Source organism: Sphaerodactylus townsendi, linkage group LG02 (genome assembly GCF_021028975.2).
Source record: "Sphaerodactylus townsendi isolate TG3544 linkage group LG02, MPM_Stown_v2.3, whole genome shotgun sequence".
In the NCBI taxonomy this organism is placed as follows: Eukaryota; Metazoa; Chordata; class Lepidosauria; order Squamata; family Sphaerodactylidae; genus Sphaerodactylus; species Sphaerodactylus townsendi.
The window spans coordinates 55320004-55341426 of NC_059426.1; the positions used below are offsets into that span (position 1 = coordinate 55320004).

General features: G+C 54.9%; 1 protein-coding gene across 1 annotated transcript; it reads right to left on the reverse strand.

Annotated features, from left to right (window-relative positions):
- Positions 1 to 1026: 1026 nt before the first annotated feature.
- EN1 (engrailed homeobox 1) lies at positions 1027 to 8494 on the reverse strand. Its single transcript, XM_048486423.1, has 2 exons — positions 6884 to 8494; positions 1027 to 2181 (listed from the first exon to the last, which is right to left on the reverse strand). The coding sequence occupies exons 1-2, from the start codon at positions 7728 to 7730 to the stop codon at positions 1865 to 1867; spliced, it is 1164 nt and encodes a 387-aa protein (XP_048342380.1). The 5' UTR covers positions 7731 to 8494; the 3' UTR covers positions 1027 to 1864.
- Positions 8495 to 21423: the final 12929 nt, after the last annotated feature.

A 21423-nucleotide genomic window follows, 5' to 3' on the forward strand; every position in this document is an offset into this window, starting at 1 on the left:
GTTCAAGTGGTCGTCCTCGAGGGCCCAGGGAGCCTCTTGGAAAAGCAGACGGTTTGCTTCAACTCCAGGCTGGCAAGCCGAGGAAGGGGGCGAGGAAAGACCTTTCAATAAAAGGACCGATTTTACTTCTTTTTGAAAACGAGGCAAACGCTGCTCGAGGAAGGCCAAGGAGGGAAAAGCAATTCCTCACGCACACACACACACACGCATGCACACACGCTCAGTGCTCCATTCATTATGCCCTGCTGCTAAGCAACCGTCTGCAAAGTACTGATCATTTTCACTCCCCCCGCCCCCCTTTCTGCCTCTATGGCTCTTCCTGGCAAAAGGAGCCTCGGTGGAAATTCAATATGATCCTGGATGCGAGGCAGGGAGCTGTCAGACAAATTTCTCTCCCGCACATCCTGCAACTCGGAGGAGTCAGAAAATTTCCTGACATGATTATGCATTTATCATATGTGTGTGTGTGTGTGTGTGTGTGTGTGTGTGTGTACACACGCGCACAACACGCACGACGTTAGGACCTAGCATTACAATTTACTCTCAGTCTCAAGCAGCCCCATGGAAACCTAAGGGCTTAGCTATACTCGCCCAAGGCAGCTGCACTGACTTGGGATCGAACCTCTGTAAATGAAGGGAAAGGTTAGTCCCCACGCAACTGGGAGTGGTCCCTTTGTTTCCAAAGGACTTCTCAGGCCAGCATTCCTTCGGAAGTAAGCCCAGGCAGATGAGTGGGACTTACTTCCAAGTAAACGGGCCCAAAAGTTCCTGGTCTGCGGTTCTGTTCACCCTGGCTTGCTAAGAAGGCCGCGCTTCTCAGGACGTCTTGCGGCCTACACGTTCTGTCCCTGAAGGAGAGGGGACAAGCAACTTCGAAAAGACAAGGTTTTCAGGAAATATTTTATCTTCAGAAGGAGAGAAAATGATCAGATTAAAAGCCTAAGGAAAACAACAATAGGATTTTTAAAAAAAATCTGGATATATTAAACCTGGAGGGGGCAGGGGAAAAATTACAACCGGCCTGTGTCCTGAACACAATCTACACTTTATTTCAGACTACAGATTTCTGAACATAAGAAAAAAAATCTTTGGCTTGTAGCAAGGGGTTCAGTCTCGCAGTCTGTGGGTCGTATTGTTGTTATGCTTCCTCGGGAGGAGGGGGGAAAAAGAACGGCACACGCACACACGCACAAAATAAAGACAGAAAAATGCACACACAATAGCACACAGGAAGGAAGGGGGGGGAGCGAACTTGGAGAGAGTCAGACACCTCCTCCGAAAACAAGATGAAGAAAAAGGAAGGGAGAGACCCCAAGGTAAGAAAGGAAAACAAACGCGGACAAAAGAAAGAGCGAAGGGTGGAAAAGAGCGAGTGCTCAACAGGAAGAGCCAATAGAAAACGCTACACATTTTTTTCCTTACCTGAAATTAAATATATACAAAGTCATACGATGTTTGGCTATATAGATAATTTTTTTGTAAGTGTTCGGGGATATTTTTTTTAAAATCGGAATCCTTATAGCTATGAATAGACAATAAATCTGATTCTTTATTATTATTATTTTAAATAGCACCCTTCTCAGTCCCCCTCCAACGTGGCGGCGAAAATGTCCTTTGTGTGTGTCTGGGGGTTTTTTGCTCCGGATTGTCCTTGTCTGTCCGGTTAGTTCAGCCTCCCGCGGTCCTCGGCCTCCTGCCCGGCGTTCGGGTTCATAATAATAATAATAATTAATAATAATAATAATTAATAATAATATAAGGGGATTTCTCCGCAGCAGCAGCGGCAGCAGCTTCCGAAGCCCGGGTGTGTGAAGCAGGCGGCGCTGGGGCTGGGGTCGGGGTCGGGGTCGGGTGGGGGGTAGCGTCATTCGCTCTCCTCTTTGTCCTGGACGGTGGTGGTGGAATGGTTGTAGAGTCCCTGGGCCATGAGGTGGAGGGCCAGGCCGTTCTTGATGCCGGTGGCCTTCTTGATCTTGGCGCGCTTGTTCTGGAACCAGATCTTGATCTGCGACTCGTTGAGGCTCAGCTCCTGGGCCAGGGTCTGCCGCCGCTGCTCCGTGATGTAGCGGTTGGCCTGGAACTCGGCCTTGAGTCTCTGCAGCTGCTCGGCCGTGAAAGCCGTCCGCGGCCTCTTGTCCTCCTTCTCGTTCTTCTTCTTCTTCAGCTTCCTCGTGCGGGGACCTGCGGGCGGCAAGAGAAACGCACACGCCACGGGCACAAAAGGGGAGAGGCGGGGGCGGGGGTGGGGGTGGGGAGGGGAGGGGAGGGGGCGGGAGAGGGGGAAAGGGGGACAGCGTGGCTGGGTCAGAAAGGCGCCCCCCAAAAGGCCCTGCTCGGCGCATACATTGCTCCGGCTGTTCTGTCCGGGATGGCGGGGTCAGGGCTATCCCGGCTCAAGGAACGGAGTCATCCCACTCCAGACCACCGAAAACGACCCCAGCCGGCTTGCAGCGCGACCCCTTCGTCTCCCACATCAGCCCCGGGGACGCTAACCCCCCAGCCCTCCCCACCCCAGCCCCTGCATGCAGTGAGGTTCACAGGCCTGACTCTCCAAGGCGAGTGTGCATAGGTTGAACCAGCTGACCCTCTCTGGCCGAGGGTGGGATTCCAAAGGGGTCAACCCCCACCCCCACCCCGCAGAGCTGGGAGACAAAAGGAAAGGAAAGGGACGCCGGTGCCACCCGCCTGCTGCTGGTTCTGTTCCCCCGCCGGGCCCCAGACGCAGAACTGTTCGCCCAACTGCTGGAGATGAGCCGTTCGTTTGATAAATGGAGGGATAGCCAGATCAATCTGTTGATCGAGATTTATCAAACTAGGCGTAACTGGAAAAGGCGCACCCATACCTAGGACGCCTGTCATGCGTGCGTTTCTCTCTCCGGGAGCCACCACTCCCAACTCGCCTCACCTTAAAAGCGCAGGGAACAAATCTTATCTCTTAAAGGCAAAGCTCCTGAATTACTTCCAAAGGGTGGAAAAAATGGCCGACAGGTTTAGTTACGCGCTGCTTCTTTTTTCTTTTCTTTTCTTCCTCCTTTCTCCCCCCCCCCCCTTTAAATGTACTGGCTGCATCCGTGGGAAAATATATATATATTTCCGCAGAAGTTAATGGTGCTCGGGAGATAGGCCTCTCCCATCCCTAAACTACTTCTACAAGCATAGTGCGGGGGATCTCTAATTTTTCGGAAACTCGTGGGGCAGATAAACAGCTCTGTCAGGCCTGCAAGAGTTAAAAAGCACTAGGAGGCACCCCCGTTTCAGAAATCCTTTTCCGACGTCATTAATCTTCCAAAAATGCAAATATCAAGGAAAATTTGAAATGCACAAGGACAGGTTTCCCACCGGCTTTTACGGCAGTCTCTTTCTATATGTTATTAAAACCGAATCGAGAAGGGATTCTTTCGGGAGCGGGAGAAGGGGCAGAGGCAGAGACCCCCCAATTCACCACGCTCATTTTTAAACCGCAACTCAGCTGCAGCCAACCAGTCCTACCCGGTGCAAATGTTGCAAATCCCAATGTTCGCAAATCCAGTGAGAACAGCAAGCTCCGTTGGCGCTGCCCGAACCGAGGCGCCCGTCAGAAAACCAAAGCAGGCCTCTCCTTTTTTTATTAAAAAAAAAAAAAAACAAACGACCCTGGCAATATATGTTCAAAAGAAAATGCATTCGCCCTCTTGCCACTAATCCCAGCCATCCGGCTGAAACAATAAGGCGGCCCGCCTAACGCGAGAAAACCTCGGCTCCTTTCACTTTTCACCCCTAATGGGAAACAACAGGGCAGCGCCTGACCCACAACGCACAAAACAAAAGCAACCCGCGCGAAACGCCCGGCGCTGACTGGGAAGCAAATAGCCATATATCCAATGGCGCTGACTCTCAGGTAGGGTTGCCCGGGGTTGCAGCCCAACCGGGATCCTAGCCAGCAAGAATCTTAGCCAGCAACGCGGCCTGTGTCCCTCCCCAGGCCGGGCATCTGCAGCCTTGGCAGGGCCCTCCCGCGCCATCTTTGCTTGGGAAGCATCGCCCCGGCAGATATTCCGACCTACAGCCGTCCCGTCCCGCTCCCGAGAGTCCCGCAACCGGCCCGTTTGGTTCCCGTCTGGAGAACCACCTGCCCGCCAGGCCTTCTCGCTGGGAATCGGGGCTCCGGCTCACAAGAGCGCAGCGCGGCCGCCACTTCGGGTCAAAAAACACCCTCGACCTGCTGCACACCCCTCAAAACCCGCTTCCGGAATTGTGGTGGGACCGGATGGCAGATTCACACACACACAAACGCACACGCGCACACACGTAACACTGCTTTTTCTCCCTACTTTTTTTTTAACGGGGGAGGAAAAAAGATTACAGGACAGAAGTTGCTCCTGTCCCGGATTGTGAATCGCGCCTGCTCTACGTGCACATTTGGATGTTACGGTACAGGCAAGGAATACATATATTATCATTAGCCTTACGTGCCATATAGAACACCTGTATTATATATATATTTTTTCAGTGACCACATAATGTGAAATATAACCGCCAAACAGACACCAGAACGACTCTGTTTGAAAGCGTTCCGGATTTTGCTTTGTTAAAAAATATATATTAAAGGCAATCCATTTTGCTCAGGGAAGCGGAGAGAAATGTTAAAAGCAAATGAATGGATCCTCCCCAGCAAAAAAAGAAATGCATATCTTGAAAGATGTCTATCTATTTATTTGTCTTGATACGGCCTGAAAGAATCTCCCAGCCGGGGGGAAGGGTCTGTTAGTTGCCCCATGCAAGGGAAATGTTGACAAAATCGGGACAGGTTGCATTTTTAAAATGGATTTCGAAAAGGTTGGTTGATTTCGCCAGCGGAAGATCTTCGGTTTTGCTTGGGTACGGCCAGCTACATGAAGGTCGGAAGAGGGGAGACGCCGGTAGGCCCAGGCTGACCTCCGAGGCCGCCTGGCTTATTGCAAGACCAACGACCTAGCAAGAAACCTGACTCAAAGGGGTAAAAAAGAAAAATTAGGGCTACCTAGTAAAACATCGGTGGCGCCACCAACCTCAAAGCCGTCACCCCCTGCAACAAAACAAAACAAACCCCCCTGCGAGCCTGCTGCGTTTCTCAGCCTTCCAGAAACCCTGTTTCGCCCCCTGGACTTGGTTGGGCGGCTGCTGGGAGGGGGGGGGGAGGAAGGGTGCCCTTCCCAGGACCCCCAAGTGGGGCCGTCCTAACGTCTTCCTGGGCTGCTGCAGCCGGCACACGACCCCCTTCGGGGCCGGCCAGGGGAGCCGAGGGCCTACCGGGGTGGACGGCTTTCAGCCGGGCGGGTCAGCGCAGGTCTTCCCGGTGGGCACGAGCCCTGCTCTCCCGGACGGCCAGAGGACGGAGCCCTCCGATCGGCGGAGCTGACAGCTCAATCACTTACGCTGTCCGCTTAGTCAATCAAAGTGGCTTTTCGGAGTTTCCAGGAGCGGCCCGGGGTCAATAGCGCCGCGATGGCGATGGCGATGGCGATGGCGCTGCTGATAGCGGCCTGTATTGATCCCCCGCCGGCAGAGAGGAGCGCAGCCAGGGAAGGGAGGAGGAAGCGACGGAGCCGCAGATCTCCGCATCCCACCGCCCGCCAAGGGGGTCAAAAGCCCCCCCCCCGCGATTTGCTCCTTCCCGCCCCCCCCCCCAGTGCCCTCCGGCCTGGCTGTGCAGCCCGTGCGCCCAGGGCACCCAAGCAGCTCTGGCCCCGGGCCTTTGGGAGAGCTCGGCTCGCCGTTGACCCGGAGCGGCTGCCTCGCTTGACTCGCTCCTGACGCCGGGCCGACACCGAGGCGGAGAGAGACCTCGCCCCCACCCCCCGCTTGCGCCCGGCGCCGGCTCTGTTTGGGTGCCAGCCCAAGTGGAAAGCGGTTCCGCTCCGCAAGAACCGGGGCCGAAGCTCTTGACACTGTTGGGAGCGGAGGGATTAAGTCTTCGCTTTCCAGCAACCGAGGAAACGGGGAGGGGGGGTGTGTGGAAGAGAAGAGGCGGGGAGGGGGGGACGCGACTCGGCCAGGAGAAGAGACGGAGGCCTCGGCTTTCCCTCTCCCAGCGCCAAGAGGCCTCTTCCTTGCCTGTCCAAGAAAAAGCTTTTCCATCTCGGCCTCCCTCTCTCGTTCACACGCACGCACAAGCACACCCTCGACCTCCTCTTGGATTCTCCAACAATACAACCCCAACACACACAAACACACACACACGGTTTTCAACACACTCCTCATTCACTGCCTGAGTCCTGGACAGCTGCCTCTCCGCTCCAGACAACCCCCGCCTGAAATGCAAAAGTCCCCCTTCCTTCCAGGAAGACGGACTCCCGAGTCCCCCAGCCTGGTCTGCCCGCCCGGCAGCCGCGCTGCTGAGATCTCGGCGGGTTTCCACCACCCGCGGCGTCGCTGGCGCCCTTCGCTTGGCGGAGGGGATCTCCTAAGAGCCCGGTCCCAAACTCCACGGATTTTCGGCTTCGGCTGCTCCAAAACACCCCCACCAAAAACCCTTCCCAGCCCTTTCAAGCGCTCGGCGGAGAAAGGGGCTACTGGAGACCGAAGGAAAGTCACAGCAGCGGCCCCCTCGACGGAAGCTTACCCCCCCCGCGCGCGCGCTGCAGCCCCGATGCGCGGCCTGTCCGAAGGGGGTCCCGGGGATTTCCGTCAGTCCTGTCTCTCCCCCCACCCCGGTAAGCAAAGCAGCAGGTGACAACCTATGCACACCCTTCGCAGAGAGTAAGGCCCTCGGGACCCCCGGGCGCTTCCTCCCGCGCAGACCCGGCCAGCCCGGCCCAGGGAGGCTGCGGGTGGGCCACAGCGGCCCCAACGGATCCCCTTTGGGGTGGAGGAGGGTGGGGGGTGGAGGTGGGGTGGATCTCGAGGCACGCAAGAGGCTTCTTACCCGAGGATGGTCTGTCTGAATACCTAGTGCAGTACACCCAGGCAGGCCATACCAGCGGCTGTTGGGAGTCGCTCTTGACCGCTCCTCCATTATTGGAGCCCATGAGCAGGATGGTGGGGCTGGCGCGCTCCCCGTACTTCGCCGGGTTAGTTCCACTCCCTTCCGAGCAGGAGGAGGAGGAAGAGGAAGAGGAGGAGGAGGAGGAGGAGGAGGAAGAGGAGAAGGGGGGCTTGGCCGTCCCTACCGCTGGCACCGCGGCGGGGCTGGCTTTGGAGGCCGTGCCGGAACTGTCGGGGTCCCCGGGCGACTCGGCGCTCAGGAGCGAGGAGGCCGGGTTGGGGGGCCTGCCGAGCAGAGGGTTGACATTTTCTCTACCTGAGCTGGCCCCGCGATCCAGGGCTCGGTCCCGGCCGCCGCCACCCCCTCCTCCTCCTCCTCCTCCCCCTCCTCCCGCTCCGGCGGCGGGCGTCCCGGCGAGGAGCAGCAGCTGCTCTTTCTTGCAGCCAAAGTCCGGCCTCAGGATGTTGTCGATGAAAAAGTTGGTGGTGCGGTGCTGCTGCGGCGGTGGCGGTGGCGGCGGCGGCGGCTGGGGGGGCGGCGGCTGCTGGGGGGGCGGCCGCGGCTGGGGAGGCGGCGGCGGCGGCGGCGGGTGGTGCGGGTGGTGGTGGTGCGGGTGATGGTGCGGGTGGTGGTGCGGGTGCAGCGAGACCAGGCAAGGCGCGGCAGGCGAGGGGGGCGCCGGGCTGGGCGAGACGGCCGCGCTCTCGCCATCGCTGCCGCTGCCGGGGCGGGCGGCCGGCGGGGCGGCCGAGTCGCGGAGACTTTTAGCGTCCGTCTGATCTTCCATAGTCAGTCGCCAGCTCCGGGGCTCGCCGCCTCGCTCGCCTCTGTCCCCGCTCCCGCGGGCTGCTGGCGGGGTCCGCCCGGCCGGCTCCAACCGGCGCGCAAAAGCAGTCCCCGGGTGCAAAATAATATCCACTTGTTGTCGGCTGGTGGCGAGTCCTAGAGAGGGAGGTCCGAAGACTCCGGCATTTGGAGGGATTCGCTTTTCTTTCCTGGTTGCTTCTTTCTTTTCTTTTCTTTTCTTTCTTTTTTTTTGGCAGTTATAGTTCCACTCTCCTTCTCTCCTTCACCCCTTTCTTTTTAAAAAAGCAAAGATCAAAACAAAACCGCCCCCCCAAACCCCGCCCCCTCCCCCCGAAGTCTTCTCACAATCTACCCATCTTCTTCCAAAGGCTGCAGCTTTGGGGTTTCCCCAAGTGTCAGAGTCAGCTTTGCCCACGGAGCAGCCTTGGCAGATGCTTTAATCGCCAGCTTGCACGTGCATATTTCACCCACACACACACACGTACCTTCCCCACCCCCACTTCTCTCTTTAAAAAATAAAAAATAAAAAGCAAAATCTCTGACAGCTCCGATCTTGCCACAAACTCTCCCTAAAAAATCTCTCAGCCACACTTTTTTCATCCCGACCGGAAGCACGTGAGGATGGCCCGCACGTGGAAAGCACCAATGAACCGCCGAGGAACTCTGTGACGCCCCTGACGTCAGCCAATGGGCAGCGCCGCAACTTTGCAGCTACGCTAGCCAAGGGGTTGGCTCCTTCGCAGGCGGTTTTGCGTTTTCCTTTCCAAGATCCTTTTTCTCAGTCCCATTTCCCTCCGGCTTAAGACTGTTCGTGGAATAATAATTATTATTAATATTATTTTTCCTTTTAAAAAAAAGACCAGATCACAGATAATTCCCGCCCCCCCCCCCCCACACGCTCCATGCCACGACAGTGTGTCTGCACCACCTGTAAGGCTCAGAAAAGGCCTTGATAATGCAGTCCTTTCTCTATTTTCCTTCAGTAGAAGAATATTGAAGTCCTTTAGAAGATGGCCATATATATAATATAAACACATTGGACTAGACCAATGCGGGGCAGGGTGTGTGTGGAATGTATGTGTTTCCAGGAGTGAGTAGGCATCTACACCTAAGATGAAGTTCCGGCCAGATTTCTCATATTGTTCTGACCATTCTGTGTTTATGTGCCTGGTCTGTGTCACACATGTGAGAATCTATGGAATTTTTTTTTTAGCATCACAACTAGCCGCTTAGAGGGTGGGGGGAATTTGGGGTCCCGATCCCGCACAGTTTCTGTCTCCGTCGATTTAAAAGGGGGGGGGGCTCTTGCTTCCGTCTGTGCCATTGAACGCAACAGGGTTTGTATCCTGTTTCCATTTGCCTGGGATGTGCTGGCAGCTTTCCTAGCATCCTGTGGGTCGGTGCCAGGCTAGTCTAGATGAACCCTTCTGTGGACCTTCGCTTGGTTTCATTTGAGTGTCTTCCGGCCAGGGTCACATTCACACATTCACAGGTGGTATAAAGCATCTTTTTTTAAAAAAAAGAGCTGGCTTATTTATTTCAGGAAAGGCTGCCGATGAACATACAGTTGTCAAAACCACACGTTTCTCAGCCGCTTGGCTTTCACGCAATTGAGCTGTCCGCGTTGTACACGCACCCGCACATCGTGAATAACCCGCCCTCCAACCCCCAAATCTTGCATCTTGGCTAAACCCAAATCGGCTCCCGGCAGTTTGTTCAGCAACCGAGACATTCTTCGTAAACAGCAAGACTGGATGGGCCGCTCAGGCTGCTTCTCCTTCGCACCACGCTGCGCTCTGGCCTGGCTTTATTCACTTTGCATGGATCATTTAATTGTTTGCAATAATTCCCTCCCCCCACTCCCACCAACTACTCTGTTATGAAATATTAGGACGGGGTACTTAATGGCCAGAAAGTGGGGAAAAAGAGATGCGCAGGGCCACCGTAGTGGCGATTTATTAGGCTGGAGGTTTTCTACCTTTCAAGGACGCTGCGCCTCTTTCAGTTATTCATAAACATTCTTAGACGGCAGCTTGAAAGCCTGGCGAACCTGTTTACCCCCCCCCCAAAGTGGCGTCACGTGACTTGATTCTTATCCCCCCCCCCAAAAAAAAGGAATTGTTCCTTTCTTTTCTTTTACAGATTGCTGTTTAATTGACGAATCATTCCAACTCGCAGTGTTTTGGTGAGGGCTGAAAGTGGAGGTGGGTTTAGAGGTGCTTAGCGCCTCAAACAGGTCCGAATGCCTGAAAACCGGGGAGGGGGGGTCTTCTTTAAATCTCCAAATCGTCAACCAATTGAATCAGAGCATTCAGAGGGCCTCGTTTTCAGAACCTGGAGGAAACAACTTTCAAAGCAACGTTTGAGGGAAATATGTATGCATACATACATATGGACATGCATACATGTATTCATACACACGCCCGCACGCACACAAACACACTCCAAACTGGCACCAGAGAATCCACCAACGCTGTAACCGCGACCCCCCCCCCCTTAATGCCTTCTGAACATCTGGCCACTCCCAATGCCCGCTCCTTCAGTCGCCCCCCAAAATTGGGTTTTATTTATATTTTAGTTTGCAAAAAAAAGAGGAAGGGGGAGGGGGAAAAATTGAAATCTTTATCCCAAAAGCGAGCGTGGGTACTTAATTAAATTCTAATTAGGACACTATCAATATCCCATTTAGCTGCGTAGCCTTTGTGTGCCTCGGTCCCTTTCAGAGCCGTAAATGGGGGGCCGCCGCCTTATCTCGCCTGCAAAGAGACGCCTTGAGAAGGGCTGCGAAAGATAATTTATAGGTTTTAATTACTCTTCATTCCGCCTGATCAGCTTGGCGTTCATCAGAAGACGGCGAATAAAACCTGGTCAAAAAGCACTGTCACTATTCCCTGGCACGGCGCTTAATCAAAGTAAGCAGGGCCCCTATTACACGCTGCGCGCCTCTCCACGTAATTTCCCAGCTGCTGATAAAGCTGGTTGAATAATGCTGCAGTCCTTCGGAGACACCATTTACAGAAATGACTTTATTGACGGCTTAACGTCGGTAATTCATTTTACCTTTCATGGAGTGGGAGCCCGGATTTGTTACAGTAATGGGATGATAAATGCGCTGGCGGCCCCAAAGCTTTGATTAGGCTCGGGGAGGAACGCGCTCCCGCACACGCGAGCGCGCGCACACACGCACGCCGCCCCAAATGGGCCAGAAACGGAACGCCGGCGAAATGGTGGCCGCGAGACCCGAAAAAATCACACCCAACCCCGAACCCCTCCCTGTGCCCAGGCTGCCACGAAGGAGGCCGGTGAGAGGAGGCTGGCTTACCTGCAGGGCTTTGGCTGAAGCTCCGGCCTGGCGCTCTCGCTCTCTCTTTCTCTCTCCCCCTCCCCTGGGAAAAGGGCAGCCAAGTCCGGCGGGCCGAAGCGCCCGTCCTGCTGTGGAGGCATCTGCGGGCTCGAGATTCTTACACGGGCCACGATGGAAAGAGAGAGAGAGAGAGAGAGAGAGAGAGAGAGAGAGAGAGAGAGAGAGAGAGAGAGAGAGAGAGGAGAAGGAAGCCCAAGGCAGGAGGGGGCCAGCTTTTGAACGGGGGGGGGGGCAATCCTTTGCCATTGTCTGAGAAACTAGTTGGGGCAAGGTAGAAAAGGGGCCAAAGAAACCTGAACCTGGGAACAGGAACCCAAAGGGTCCTTCGTCGTTTATTTCTCCCCTTTTCGTGGCCTCGTTTGTGCCTTCGTGCTTGTCAAAAATAAGGGGAAGGGAGCTAGTTAATCTTGAATTGGGCATCAATATTATCATGCCATCAATGTCATTGTTAAGCGTGTTATTTCCAAGGAGCTAGGATCGGGCGGTTTTTTTTGGGGGGGGGGATTGTCTTTTTGTGTTTTTTGGAGGGGAGGGTCTTCCAGAGGACGAGTCCTGAACTTTCTTTCCAAGCTACAGAACACCTCGGATCAAAGTCCAGGACCTCTCTGAAGAATGCATTTAGAAATTCGATGAAGGGTGATTGATTCTCTCTTAATTTTTGTTCCAATTATTTGTTATTTTAAGAAAGAAAGAAAGAAAGAAAGAAAGAAAGAAAGAAAGAAAGAAAGAAAGAAAGAAAGAAAGAAAGAAAGAAAGAAAGAAAGAAAGAAAGAAAGAAAGAAAGAAAGAAAGAAAGAAAGAAAGAAAGAAAGAAAGAAAGAGCAGCACTACACGTACTGGCGAGCTTCCTTTCTGCTGGTGTATCCTCTCTCTTTCTTCTTACATATGTACTATGTGTGTGTGTGTATAACTATACATATGCATGCATGCATGTATCTAGGTCGTGCGTGTGTACTTCTGTACATCTATACTTGAGATCTGTCCATGTGTCCTTGTGTATCTTATAGACCTCTCGTGCAAATGCTTCTGAGCCTTCGGAACACCGGCCTGGCCCCTTCTGCTCGGGAGGTATATATCGCCGTCTTTAATGTACGCGCCGGTAATCCTATTTCTAGGGCCAGATCAGATCTCATTGGGGCCTTTGGTGAAGGACATGAGTGAGCTGTTGCAATACAATAGATTCTATCCTTCCTACAGGGACCGGCTGACCAGCGGTTTTGTTAAAAGTGAATGCGAATAGATTTCTCCTACAAGTGCGCCATTATGATTATGAGCGGGAAGGTCAAGCTATACATTGCGCCCCCACCCCCACCCCCGCAGCCTATAGAGCCGGCGAAGTGCGCGGGGATCGCCCGTCAACTTGCACCTGACAGTCTCCTGAATGGGCTAATTCAATTAGCGCCGGCCAGAGGCCGTCTTCATTGCCCGGCCGGAGAGGGGCCGCCTCGGCGAGGTCAGCTGTGAGGGGACCGATCGTGGGGGGCACAGAGCCACCCCCTCGCATAATGGCTGGCCGGTCGAGAAGGGGGGGTGGGGGTGGGATGCATAGAGGGTTGCAGAAGCAGCGCCATCCACCCTGCAAATCCACGCTGGAGAGCTCCCCGGCCTCCGAGCTTCCTCGGCTAGCTAGCAGCTGAACTACAATTTAATACACACACAGCGAGACAGACACCTCCATATATCTGTGGGACTCTGCCATCGAATTAAGCCTAAAACCTTCCGGGGCCCCCACTCCCACCCCAAATGGGAATAGTGGTTCTGGCACACGGGATCATTTTGCTGTCTGTGCAGACGAGCAGTTTGGAAGGGGAGGCCGGGCAGAGCGATCTCCTCCCTCGACGGGGCGGAGGGGGGGAGGGAGGTCTCCTGCAAGCAACCTGGCCGCGCTCTTCTCCCAGCAGATCGACTCTGCCGCCCCCGCCCTCTCCCCCTCCCCTCCCCTCCCTACCTCTCTCCGGAAGCGGGCAGAGCCACCTGAGCCAGCTACCTTGGCGTGGCCACAGGAAATGGCTCTTCCTCCGCTCGGCTTCCCGACGGGGAGGGCATCGGAAGGGAGCGCGGCTGCCGCATCCTCCTCCTCCTCATCCCAGTGGCGGGTCCCGCCGCCCCGGGCAATCTGGTTTCAGTTACTCCGGCCGGACAGGCGGCTCCTTCCCGGCTCCTTGCCTGCCTTTTGCTCCCTTGGGCTGATCTTTTGGGAGGGGGGCTGGAGCGTGCCACCCCCAGGGTGGTTGGAAATCGAGATCTGCCCCGCTAACTGAGAGCAGGGGGGTGAAGGGGGCAGGAAATCGACGGCCTTTCCCCAAATGTGAGCTTTGTTTTTATTGGGGTTTTTTGGGTGTTTTTTTTTTTGGCAAGACCTGGTAGCTTTTGTCTCCGAACTGGAGGGGGCTGATCAGACGGCAGAAGCTTTGATCGCCCTGCAGCGCCTTGTGGTGGAGGGGAGGGGGCAGCGCGCTCTGCTGCCTTCCCCTCCCCCCCCCCCAAGTGAAAGGATGTCTAGTGCTTAATAACGGGCCGGGATTACCTTTGCAACGACTTGTTTCTGTGTGACGGGAGCAGAAGGTGCCCTCCCCAACCCTCTTCCCCCTCCCCCTCCCCCTACGGGCTGGAAGAATCCTTTGTGCCCGCCGGCCCGGGGGAAGTTCCAGCCATTTCCATCGTCAGGAATGCTGCTCGCCTGCACTTTTCCTGGCTCGGATGGGAGCGAAAGTTAAAGTCTCCACTTTTGTAGCTGCAGGTGTTGATCCCCGGGGGCGGGGGGGGGAGGGGGAGGGGAGGCAGAATTACAGCCCGGACTGCAGACAGGCAGGCAGGATGGCATGCATAGACAGACAGACAGACAGACAGACAGACAGACAGACAGACAGACAGACAGACAGACAGACAGACAGACAGACAGACAGACAGACAGACAGACAGACAGATAGATAGATAGATAGATAGATAGATAGATAGATAGATAGATAGATAGATAGATAGATAGATAGATAGATAGATAGATAGATAGATAGATAGATAGATCACATATAAATGGAAGTTAATCGAAAGTTACACAGGGGATTAAGTGCAAGAGGAGAAACCCAAATGGAAAGGTGGGATTCATCCTTAGATGTCAGATTCTTGGCCGAACTGGACCACATCCGGGAAAGAGCAGCCAATGCAGAAGCCCGAAACCCTGCTGCGCTCAGGCACTTCCGCTCAGATCTCTGGGAAGCCTCGGAGGTTGGCACACGTGGATTTACGCCTGGATCGTGCCGCGCCTCCAGCCCATCAATGAATCCATAACATTGGCGACGACAGAACGAACTCGTCTATTCTTCACCGAGTAGCCCATTCATTATCGCGGACTGCCAGGCGAAATGAGATGTTTGTTTTAACCGTGAGACCTGACGGAATGGCTCCGTGGATCTGTAGGTGTCAAACGAGAGACCTGCCTGAAGAGAGGGAAGGAAGATGACACATGATATCAATTATTGGGGGTGTTTCTTTTTATACAATGGCCAGGAGAGTAAACGGTGAATATTAACAAAACCTAACAATTTTATTATGGATCTGTACGAACTTACCTTAATATTTAATATATCAATAAACCGCTGACATTGGAAACATCCATAGCTGCCTAGACAGGTGGGGAGGCAGGAAAGTATAAATCGTCCCATCAAGACTATGTGGATAAAGGCTGCCTGTACACAGTGAGCAGGAGACCGGGAAAGGACAGCTTTATATTGGAGGCATGTGTTAATTTGCCATAAACAAGGCAATTAAATTATTAGAAAATGAACTCCTGTCCCCTAAGCTCCCCTGAATCTAGTATCCCAACTGTCCTGGTCAGTAACACGGTTAGAGTCATCCACGCGTGTTGGGACACAGACCGCCTCGGCCGGGCGTTTGTTTGCAGGTTAGTTTATATTCCGTCAGCCTGATCCACAGCAATACTTTGGGGATTTATGGGGTGTGTGTATGGCGGGGGCGGGGGTGTCTCCCAGATTTCAGTGGGACTGAATAAAGCTGTAGATTTAGCATTCTAGGAGGAAAGTTCCGCTGGCCTCGGTGGCATTAAATCCCCAGGCATGTTCAGGATCGGCAGCGACGAATCTCCCCTTAACGATTTGCAGATCGAGTTGTCGCATATCCCTTCCCGCCCCAGCAGCAATGCATGGCTGTAGCCAGGAATACGAGGCGTCGGATGGAGTTGCGGGTGTCGAGAGGTCACGTATGCCAGCTCGCCCCATTGTGCTTACTATTACTGACCGGGTATATACTACTCTGGCTTCCCCCAGCAACTGGTCTGGCGAGGGTGCGGGAGGAAGGAGCGCAGCGCGTGTTTTCCTGCCACTTTTCTCGCCTCGACAGTGTGGTAAAAAGGAGGCGCTACAAGGAAATCACTCATCCGAGCCGGAAGACTTCAGGGAAGCCGGCTGGCAGAGCTCAGCGTCCCTCCCAGCCAGCCAGCCAGCCAGCCAGCCAGGCAGCTGTGGGGGTGTCCTTGTATTTGTCTAGTACAGCAGACTCACATAGGCAGAGATGGAAAAAGTCGGCACTAAAACACGTGTTTTCCTTCCCCGGGCAGGAGTGGGTCCAGATCCGAAATCCAGAAAATTCTCCTTCCTAGAGAAAAAAACCCAATTATGACCTTCTGATACAGTCCCCCAATTTAAGCCCCCCCCCAAAAAAATCGGCTGCTTAAAAAAAATACATCAACGCCTTAAAAAGGGATTCTCTACCCCTCCCCTGAGCCCCATTGGAACCCCGGTAAAAGGGAGGCTGTTGTGGCGCCTGAATGGCCAGCAACTGAGGGTGGCCAAAGGAGCTGGCAGAGCAAAACAACAGCCAAGAAGGACCGAGGCCGGCTTGGGGCGCGCGGGGGAGTGGGTTAGCTTCTCCCTTCGAGAGATGCAAAAATGCAGCATCCCTCTCTCTCCCGCGCGCTCTTTCTGGACGGTCGCCCGCCCGCCCCCCGCCTCGCGCGGGGTTTCTCCAGACCCGACTGCCCCCTTCCCCCCTCCGTGCTCGGACTTCTCCGCCCGGCCTCCCTAGAAGGTGAAGAATCCCGAGGAAGAGGATGGCCCTTCTGTGGTCCAGCTCTGGCTGGCTAGAGCGGTCAGCGAGGACTGGAGACGGGCGACGACTCACAAATGACAGCTGAGCCCTCAAACACAATCCGGTTCTGAATTAGTTGCTCATATCGTCCTTAGAAATAAGTTTTTTGGGGGGGAGGGGGGAAGAGAGATATAAGGTAATGTATGGTCAAATTTGTTTCTGGGCGAGACACATCAGCTTTGGTGGGGGGTGGGGGGTGGATTCATGGGACCGTAAATTGACTTTTCCCTCCAACCTGCCAGGAACTCCAACTAGGCAGTTAAGAAAGAGCCGGTTTCTCCTTTGCAGTTCCCAGACAGATTTTTGTTTTAATTGCAGCAAGTAAGCCGCTGTGGCTACAGAGGGACGGAGATCCCAGAGAACCGTTCCCTAGATGAGGCTTTCTGGCGAGCAGGGGCTTACTTTGGCAGCTCCGGCCTCGAACCCCCGGGGCCTTGGGAGCATTCCGGCTCTTTCACCCCCACCCAGCGACTGAAGACAGTTGAAAGGATCGGGGGAGAGATCCCGCCCTGTGCCACTGGGGCCTACGGAGACTCAAGGTTGGCTGCACTCCAAAGCATCCTCCTGGGAAGCCTGCCCCGGTGGGGCTGGAGGTGGGGAGTTGAGCACGGCTTCAAAGCGGCCGAGCTTTCAGCCCCAAGAGGGGCCCTGCTAAAGTTGGGAGACCCCCGATGTGAACACGGGGGTTGCTTTGCCCGGGGGACGCCCCTCGGCCCACTCCAGGGTGCGGCCTTCGCTTTGAAAGGCAGCTGGGCGGGGTGGCACCTGGGAAAGGAATGAACCCCGCCATGGTTAGCTGAGAGGGGGAACCATCCAAGCCGCCGCCCCCCCTCACGCAATCGGCCGGGAAGTCCTCGCCTCGCCGGGTGAGCGATAGTCACTTCGCCCTTGGAGAGATCAAGAGGGCCTTTTGCTCTGCCGGGTGCTCCAAAGGCGCTCATTTTGGCGCCTCTGTTCTGAATTTATGTCACGAATTAGTTGGTTCCATTTATTCCCCGTCTTTTTTCCCAATGGGGGCCCAAGGCGGCGCCCATCAGTTCTCCCCTCTTCCGTTTTATGGGGGCGGCATCCTGGGGGGGGGGGGGGGGGGTGGGGTGACTGGCCCAAAAGTCACCGAGTTGGGATTCGAACTTTGTCTAACCACAGCGTTGGCCAGGGCTTTCCGCTCAGTCCTCTGGCACTTCTAGCCCAGAAAGGCCTGAAAGGTGCTTTCTAAAGGGAACTCCTGCTCCGAACACGCTACTGCTCAGGAAGTTCGGGGATTGCCTGACCAACCCATAGGCATCTGAAGACAGCGGACTGTTTATGAAATATTCTCCTTTTGTATTGTCGGAGGTCGGAATCACTAAGGTGTTGTGGGTTTTCCGGGTTGCATGGCCGTGTTCCAGTAGCATTTTCTCCTGACATTTCGCCTGCATCTGTCCGGAGAAAATATTACTGGAACACGGCCTGTAGGCCTGTACACCCTATTCTCCTTTTCTTCGTTTCAGCTTCATAATAACCCCGAGAGGCGGATGGACTGAGGAGTGGTTCGGCCAAGGTCCTCCATTGGCGGCTGCAAGGGCGAGCATTGGACCAGCATCGCCCCCAGTTGTAGTCCAGCCCTACACCACACTCCCTGGAGAGGAGGCCTATTAGTCCTAATGGGTCCTGCCTCCCAGTAAGTATGCAGAGGGTCCGACTGTGAATGTGTTCAGGATCTGAAGCCGAATGTTCATCCCCCCCCCCCCATCAATGAACACGTCTTCTCTCTTGATGTCCTTCGAGTGGTCAGTTAGGCAGAATACATTGACTGGGGAGTAATGCCAATTGAACACAGAGGGACTTAACTGTAGAAAATCGGGCCGGAAAACCGGGTTCCGTTTCCACTGAAATTATTTGACTTAGTGCCAACAGACGGACGGACAGACAGACAGACAGACAGACAAGCAGACAGACAGAGATAGCAGCACCCTTTCTCAGAAGGAACGAGTTGCTGTGAATTCTCTGTTTTAAGGTGACCCCGACTCTTCTCCGAGTGCTGTTCTAAATTAACCTCGCGATTGAAGCGGTTCAAAATCCCATTTGCAGGAAGAAGGGAAGAAGCTCTCTTCTGGCCCAGGGAAACTTCCACGCCGAGGCAAAGCCGTCGGGGCTTCACGGAGCAAGAGGACCGCGCTCTTCGACTGCTGCCCAGCGGCGGTCCCCGGAACTGGGTCGCTTTCGGGCCCAAAAGGGGCGGCGTGCGAGTCGCGTCCCTCTTCGGCTATCAGGAGGGGTCCTCGTCCTCTTCAAAACAAACAAGCAAACAAACCAACCAGTAAAATCTGGGATGCCGAAGAGCCTCCTGCCACGTGAGTTTCGAGCGATCAGACGAGGCGAACTAAATATTACAGCCCAGGTCAATCATAGACGGGGGGATTAAGAAACGAATTTCGGAGGCTGATATTTCCGTCATTATGAAGGACTTTCCCCCCAAATTTTGAAAAGGAACAAAGGGGTGTGTGTCGTTTTTTAGCTTTAGTGCTGGAGTTGTCTCAGACACTGCCCAGCGCGGGGTGGGGGGATGTTATTCTGCAGGGCCATTATCGACTGCATTATCGACTTCATGTCTTGTGAAGCTCACGCACTCGTTTGACACCCGGATGGGCGAGTCCCCAAAATGGGAATCCGGAGCCGCGGCGAGATCTAGTCATTTGCACGGAGTGTGGCTTGCTCACCACCTCTTTCCGTCAGCTCCGGAGCCCTGTGCCCTGAGTGTTCCTGGGCACTTTGCATCCGGCTTCTGAGTTTGAAGTTTCTTTCACAGAAGGAGATCTCTAAACCCCAGCTGAAGAACAGATTGCTGCTACTCAAGAATGGTCCCTCCTTGACCGTATTTGCAAGGGGAAAGCGCCACCTGCCGGCCAGTAGTGGAGTGAAACCCGCTTTGGGAGGGCGCACGCGTTGAATTGGCAGGGACATAAAAAAGGCCATCAAGTTTGGGAAAGAAGCGAAGAGTTTTCTTTTTCTCCCGAAGATTTCTGCCCAAGGTATTTTCAGACTCTTTTCATGAAACGGGTAGGGGTCCTCTGCTGCGGCAAATAGATTTCGATAGGGTTAGATTCCTCTTGTTCAGCGGCATTTTCGGGGGAGGGGAGGGGGTGTTGAATACCTTGCAACTTAAACTAATTTGCTGCCATTGCTCCACAATCCGGCTATAAGGAGCGGATGGAGTCACTCTAATATTACGCTTTGGCAAGCCCCAGCTCATTGACGCCAGGCACAGGAATCGTTCGTTCTCTATGGCTTTCCCACTGACTCCCTCCCAGAGAAAAGAAAAATCGAGCTGCGCCAGGACAGGAAGTGAATGAGCCCACCGCCTTGGATTCAGGCCAGGCGGGCCCTTCGAGGGACCCAGTCTCTAGGCGAGGAACAGAAGCCTCGTGACCCCTGAAAGACTCAGACCCTTTCCATCCTAATCTAAGCGGCAGTGGTCGATCCAGGCTGGAAAGTAACGGGCTCGAAAGGCGAAAGCGCCTTTGCTATGCTTTGCTGCAGCACACTATCTTGTCCGCCCCGCCGGCGCTGGTGGCCCAAACCCTCCCAAAGAGGACCCCTGCCGAACCCCTGGGAACAAAGGAGGGTACCGACGCCACGATAGCGCCAGGGCTGATCCCCCAACCAGCCAGCCCAAACTGGCACCCCAACGGGCCGTCCGAAAACGCCCACGAAGAACCCTCCTGCCTGGCCCGCGCTGCCTTTCTCCCGTCTTTGGGCCAAAGCAGCCCCGCTTGCCGCCTTCCCCGTGGGCTCTGCCACGCGTCCACCTCACCGCCTGCTACTCTTAAAAGGCAACCCCTGGAAGGCTGGCTTCAGGAGCCGGAGTAGGCAGGAGGTGGTGGGCTGCTTGGACTGGGCTGCACTCCGGGGAAACCAGGATGTTTGCGCGGGTTAGCGGACAACGGGCCCCTCGGAAGCCCCGGAGGCAGGCAGGAGGTGAATCGGCCCCTTAGTCTGCGCCGCGGTCCCTGCCTGGCCTCCCCTCTGCTGAGACATGAACTGGACGCCCCGTCGGGCCAGCTCCCCTACTCAGTCCCAAGCGACGCCGTCCCAAGAGTAAAGGCCACAGAACGAGCTGCCTTCTTTGGGGGGTTAGGACCGCACCTTCAGGGCGCCGGACGGGTCAAGTTCGCTGCGGAGTGGGCCCCATCCATCCATCCATTTCGCAGGTCTTGTCTCTCAAAGAAGCGGCTCTCGCTCTATCAATGCAGCTTTTCTCTGGAGGAAGACTGCAAATCCTCAGGGAACGCCGCCGGGACCCAATTCCGAGTAATCACTAATCACGGAAAGGCTCGGTCCGAAAATCTCTCTTTTTCTAACGGGACTGACTTGAGAGAGAAATCTTCGGAGCTTCGCCCCTGGCGGAGAGCCGACGAGGACGCAGGGCCAGTCGCAGCCTGGTTTTCAAGGTCAAAAGGAGACGAAACCCGGCAGGCACTGGTGGTCCCTGAAGTGGGCATTGGGGCCCTTTTGCTAGGCAGGAGCCGGGCTTTTCAGCCCCGGGGAATCCAGCGGGAATTAGGCTGCCTGGTAAGTGACAGGGTGTCTGTTTTGCCATCCGCCTGGAGTCTCAGCGGGAAAGGCGGGCTAAGAAAACATGACATAAAATAAACAGTTTCATTGTCGTGCTAACTGGCATTTTCTTCCTCCAAAGAGGCGGGAGCGGCCTCCATGGGTCGGACAGTGGCCTCGCAAGGATGGCAGACCACCAGGGAGCCCACAATATTCCCGCGAGCCCAGAGAGTGAAGCCCAACCTGGCTGGATCCTGTTGGAAGTGAAGGACCATGTGCTGTTTCCTGCCTCAAACACAGTCTTACCAGTAAGCCAGATGCTAGATAGGGACCCAGGGATTGACACCTTTGACCTATCATGTTGGTACTATCCCTTGATGTTAGACTGATACTCTCAGGGACTTCCTTCCTTCAGGCTTACGCCTTTCTCCTCCTCTCTCCCCTTGCTACCCTTCTACTGCACCATGGGTGTAGAGAGGATGGATGCTGAATGCACCCATCCCTGTCCAGCTAGGCGGCAGGACGATTTAGATGCCCCCCCCCCCACCAAGCCGCTTCCCCCTATTGCAAAGGGCAAGGGTGCCGTCTCCAAGGCGAGTTGGTGCTCGGATGCCTTCCTGACCGTTGACACTAGGGTGCAACTACCCCGTGAAAGTTCGGGGTTGGTCACTAT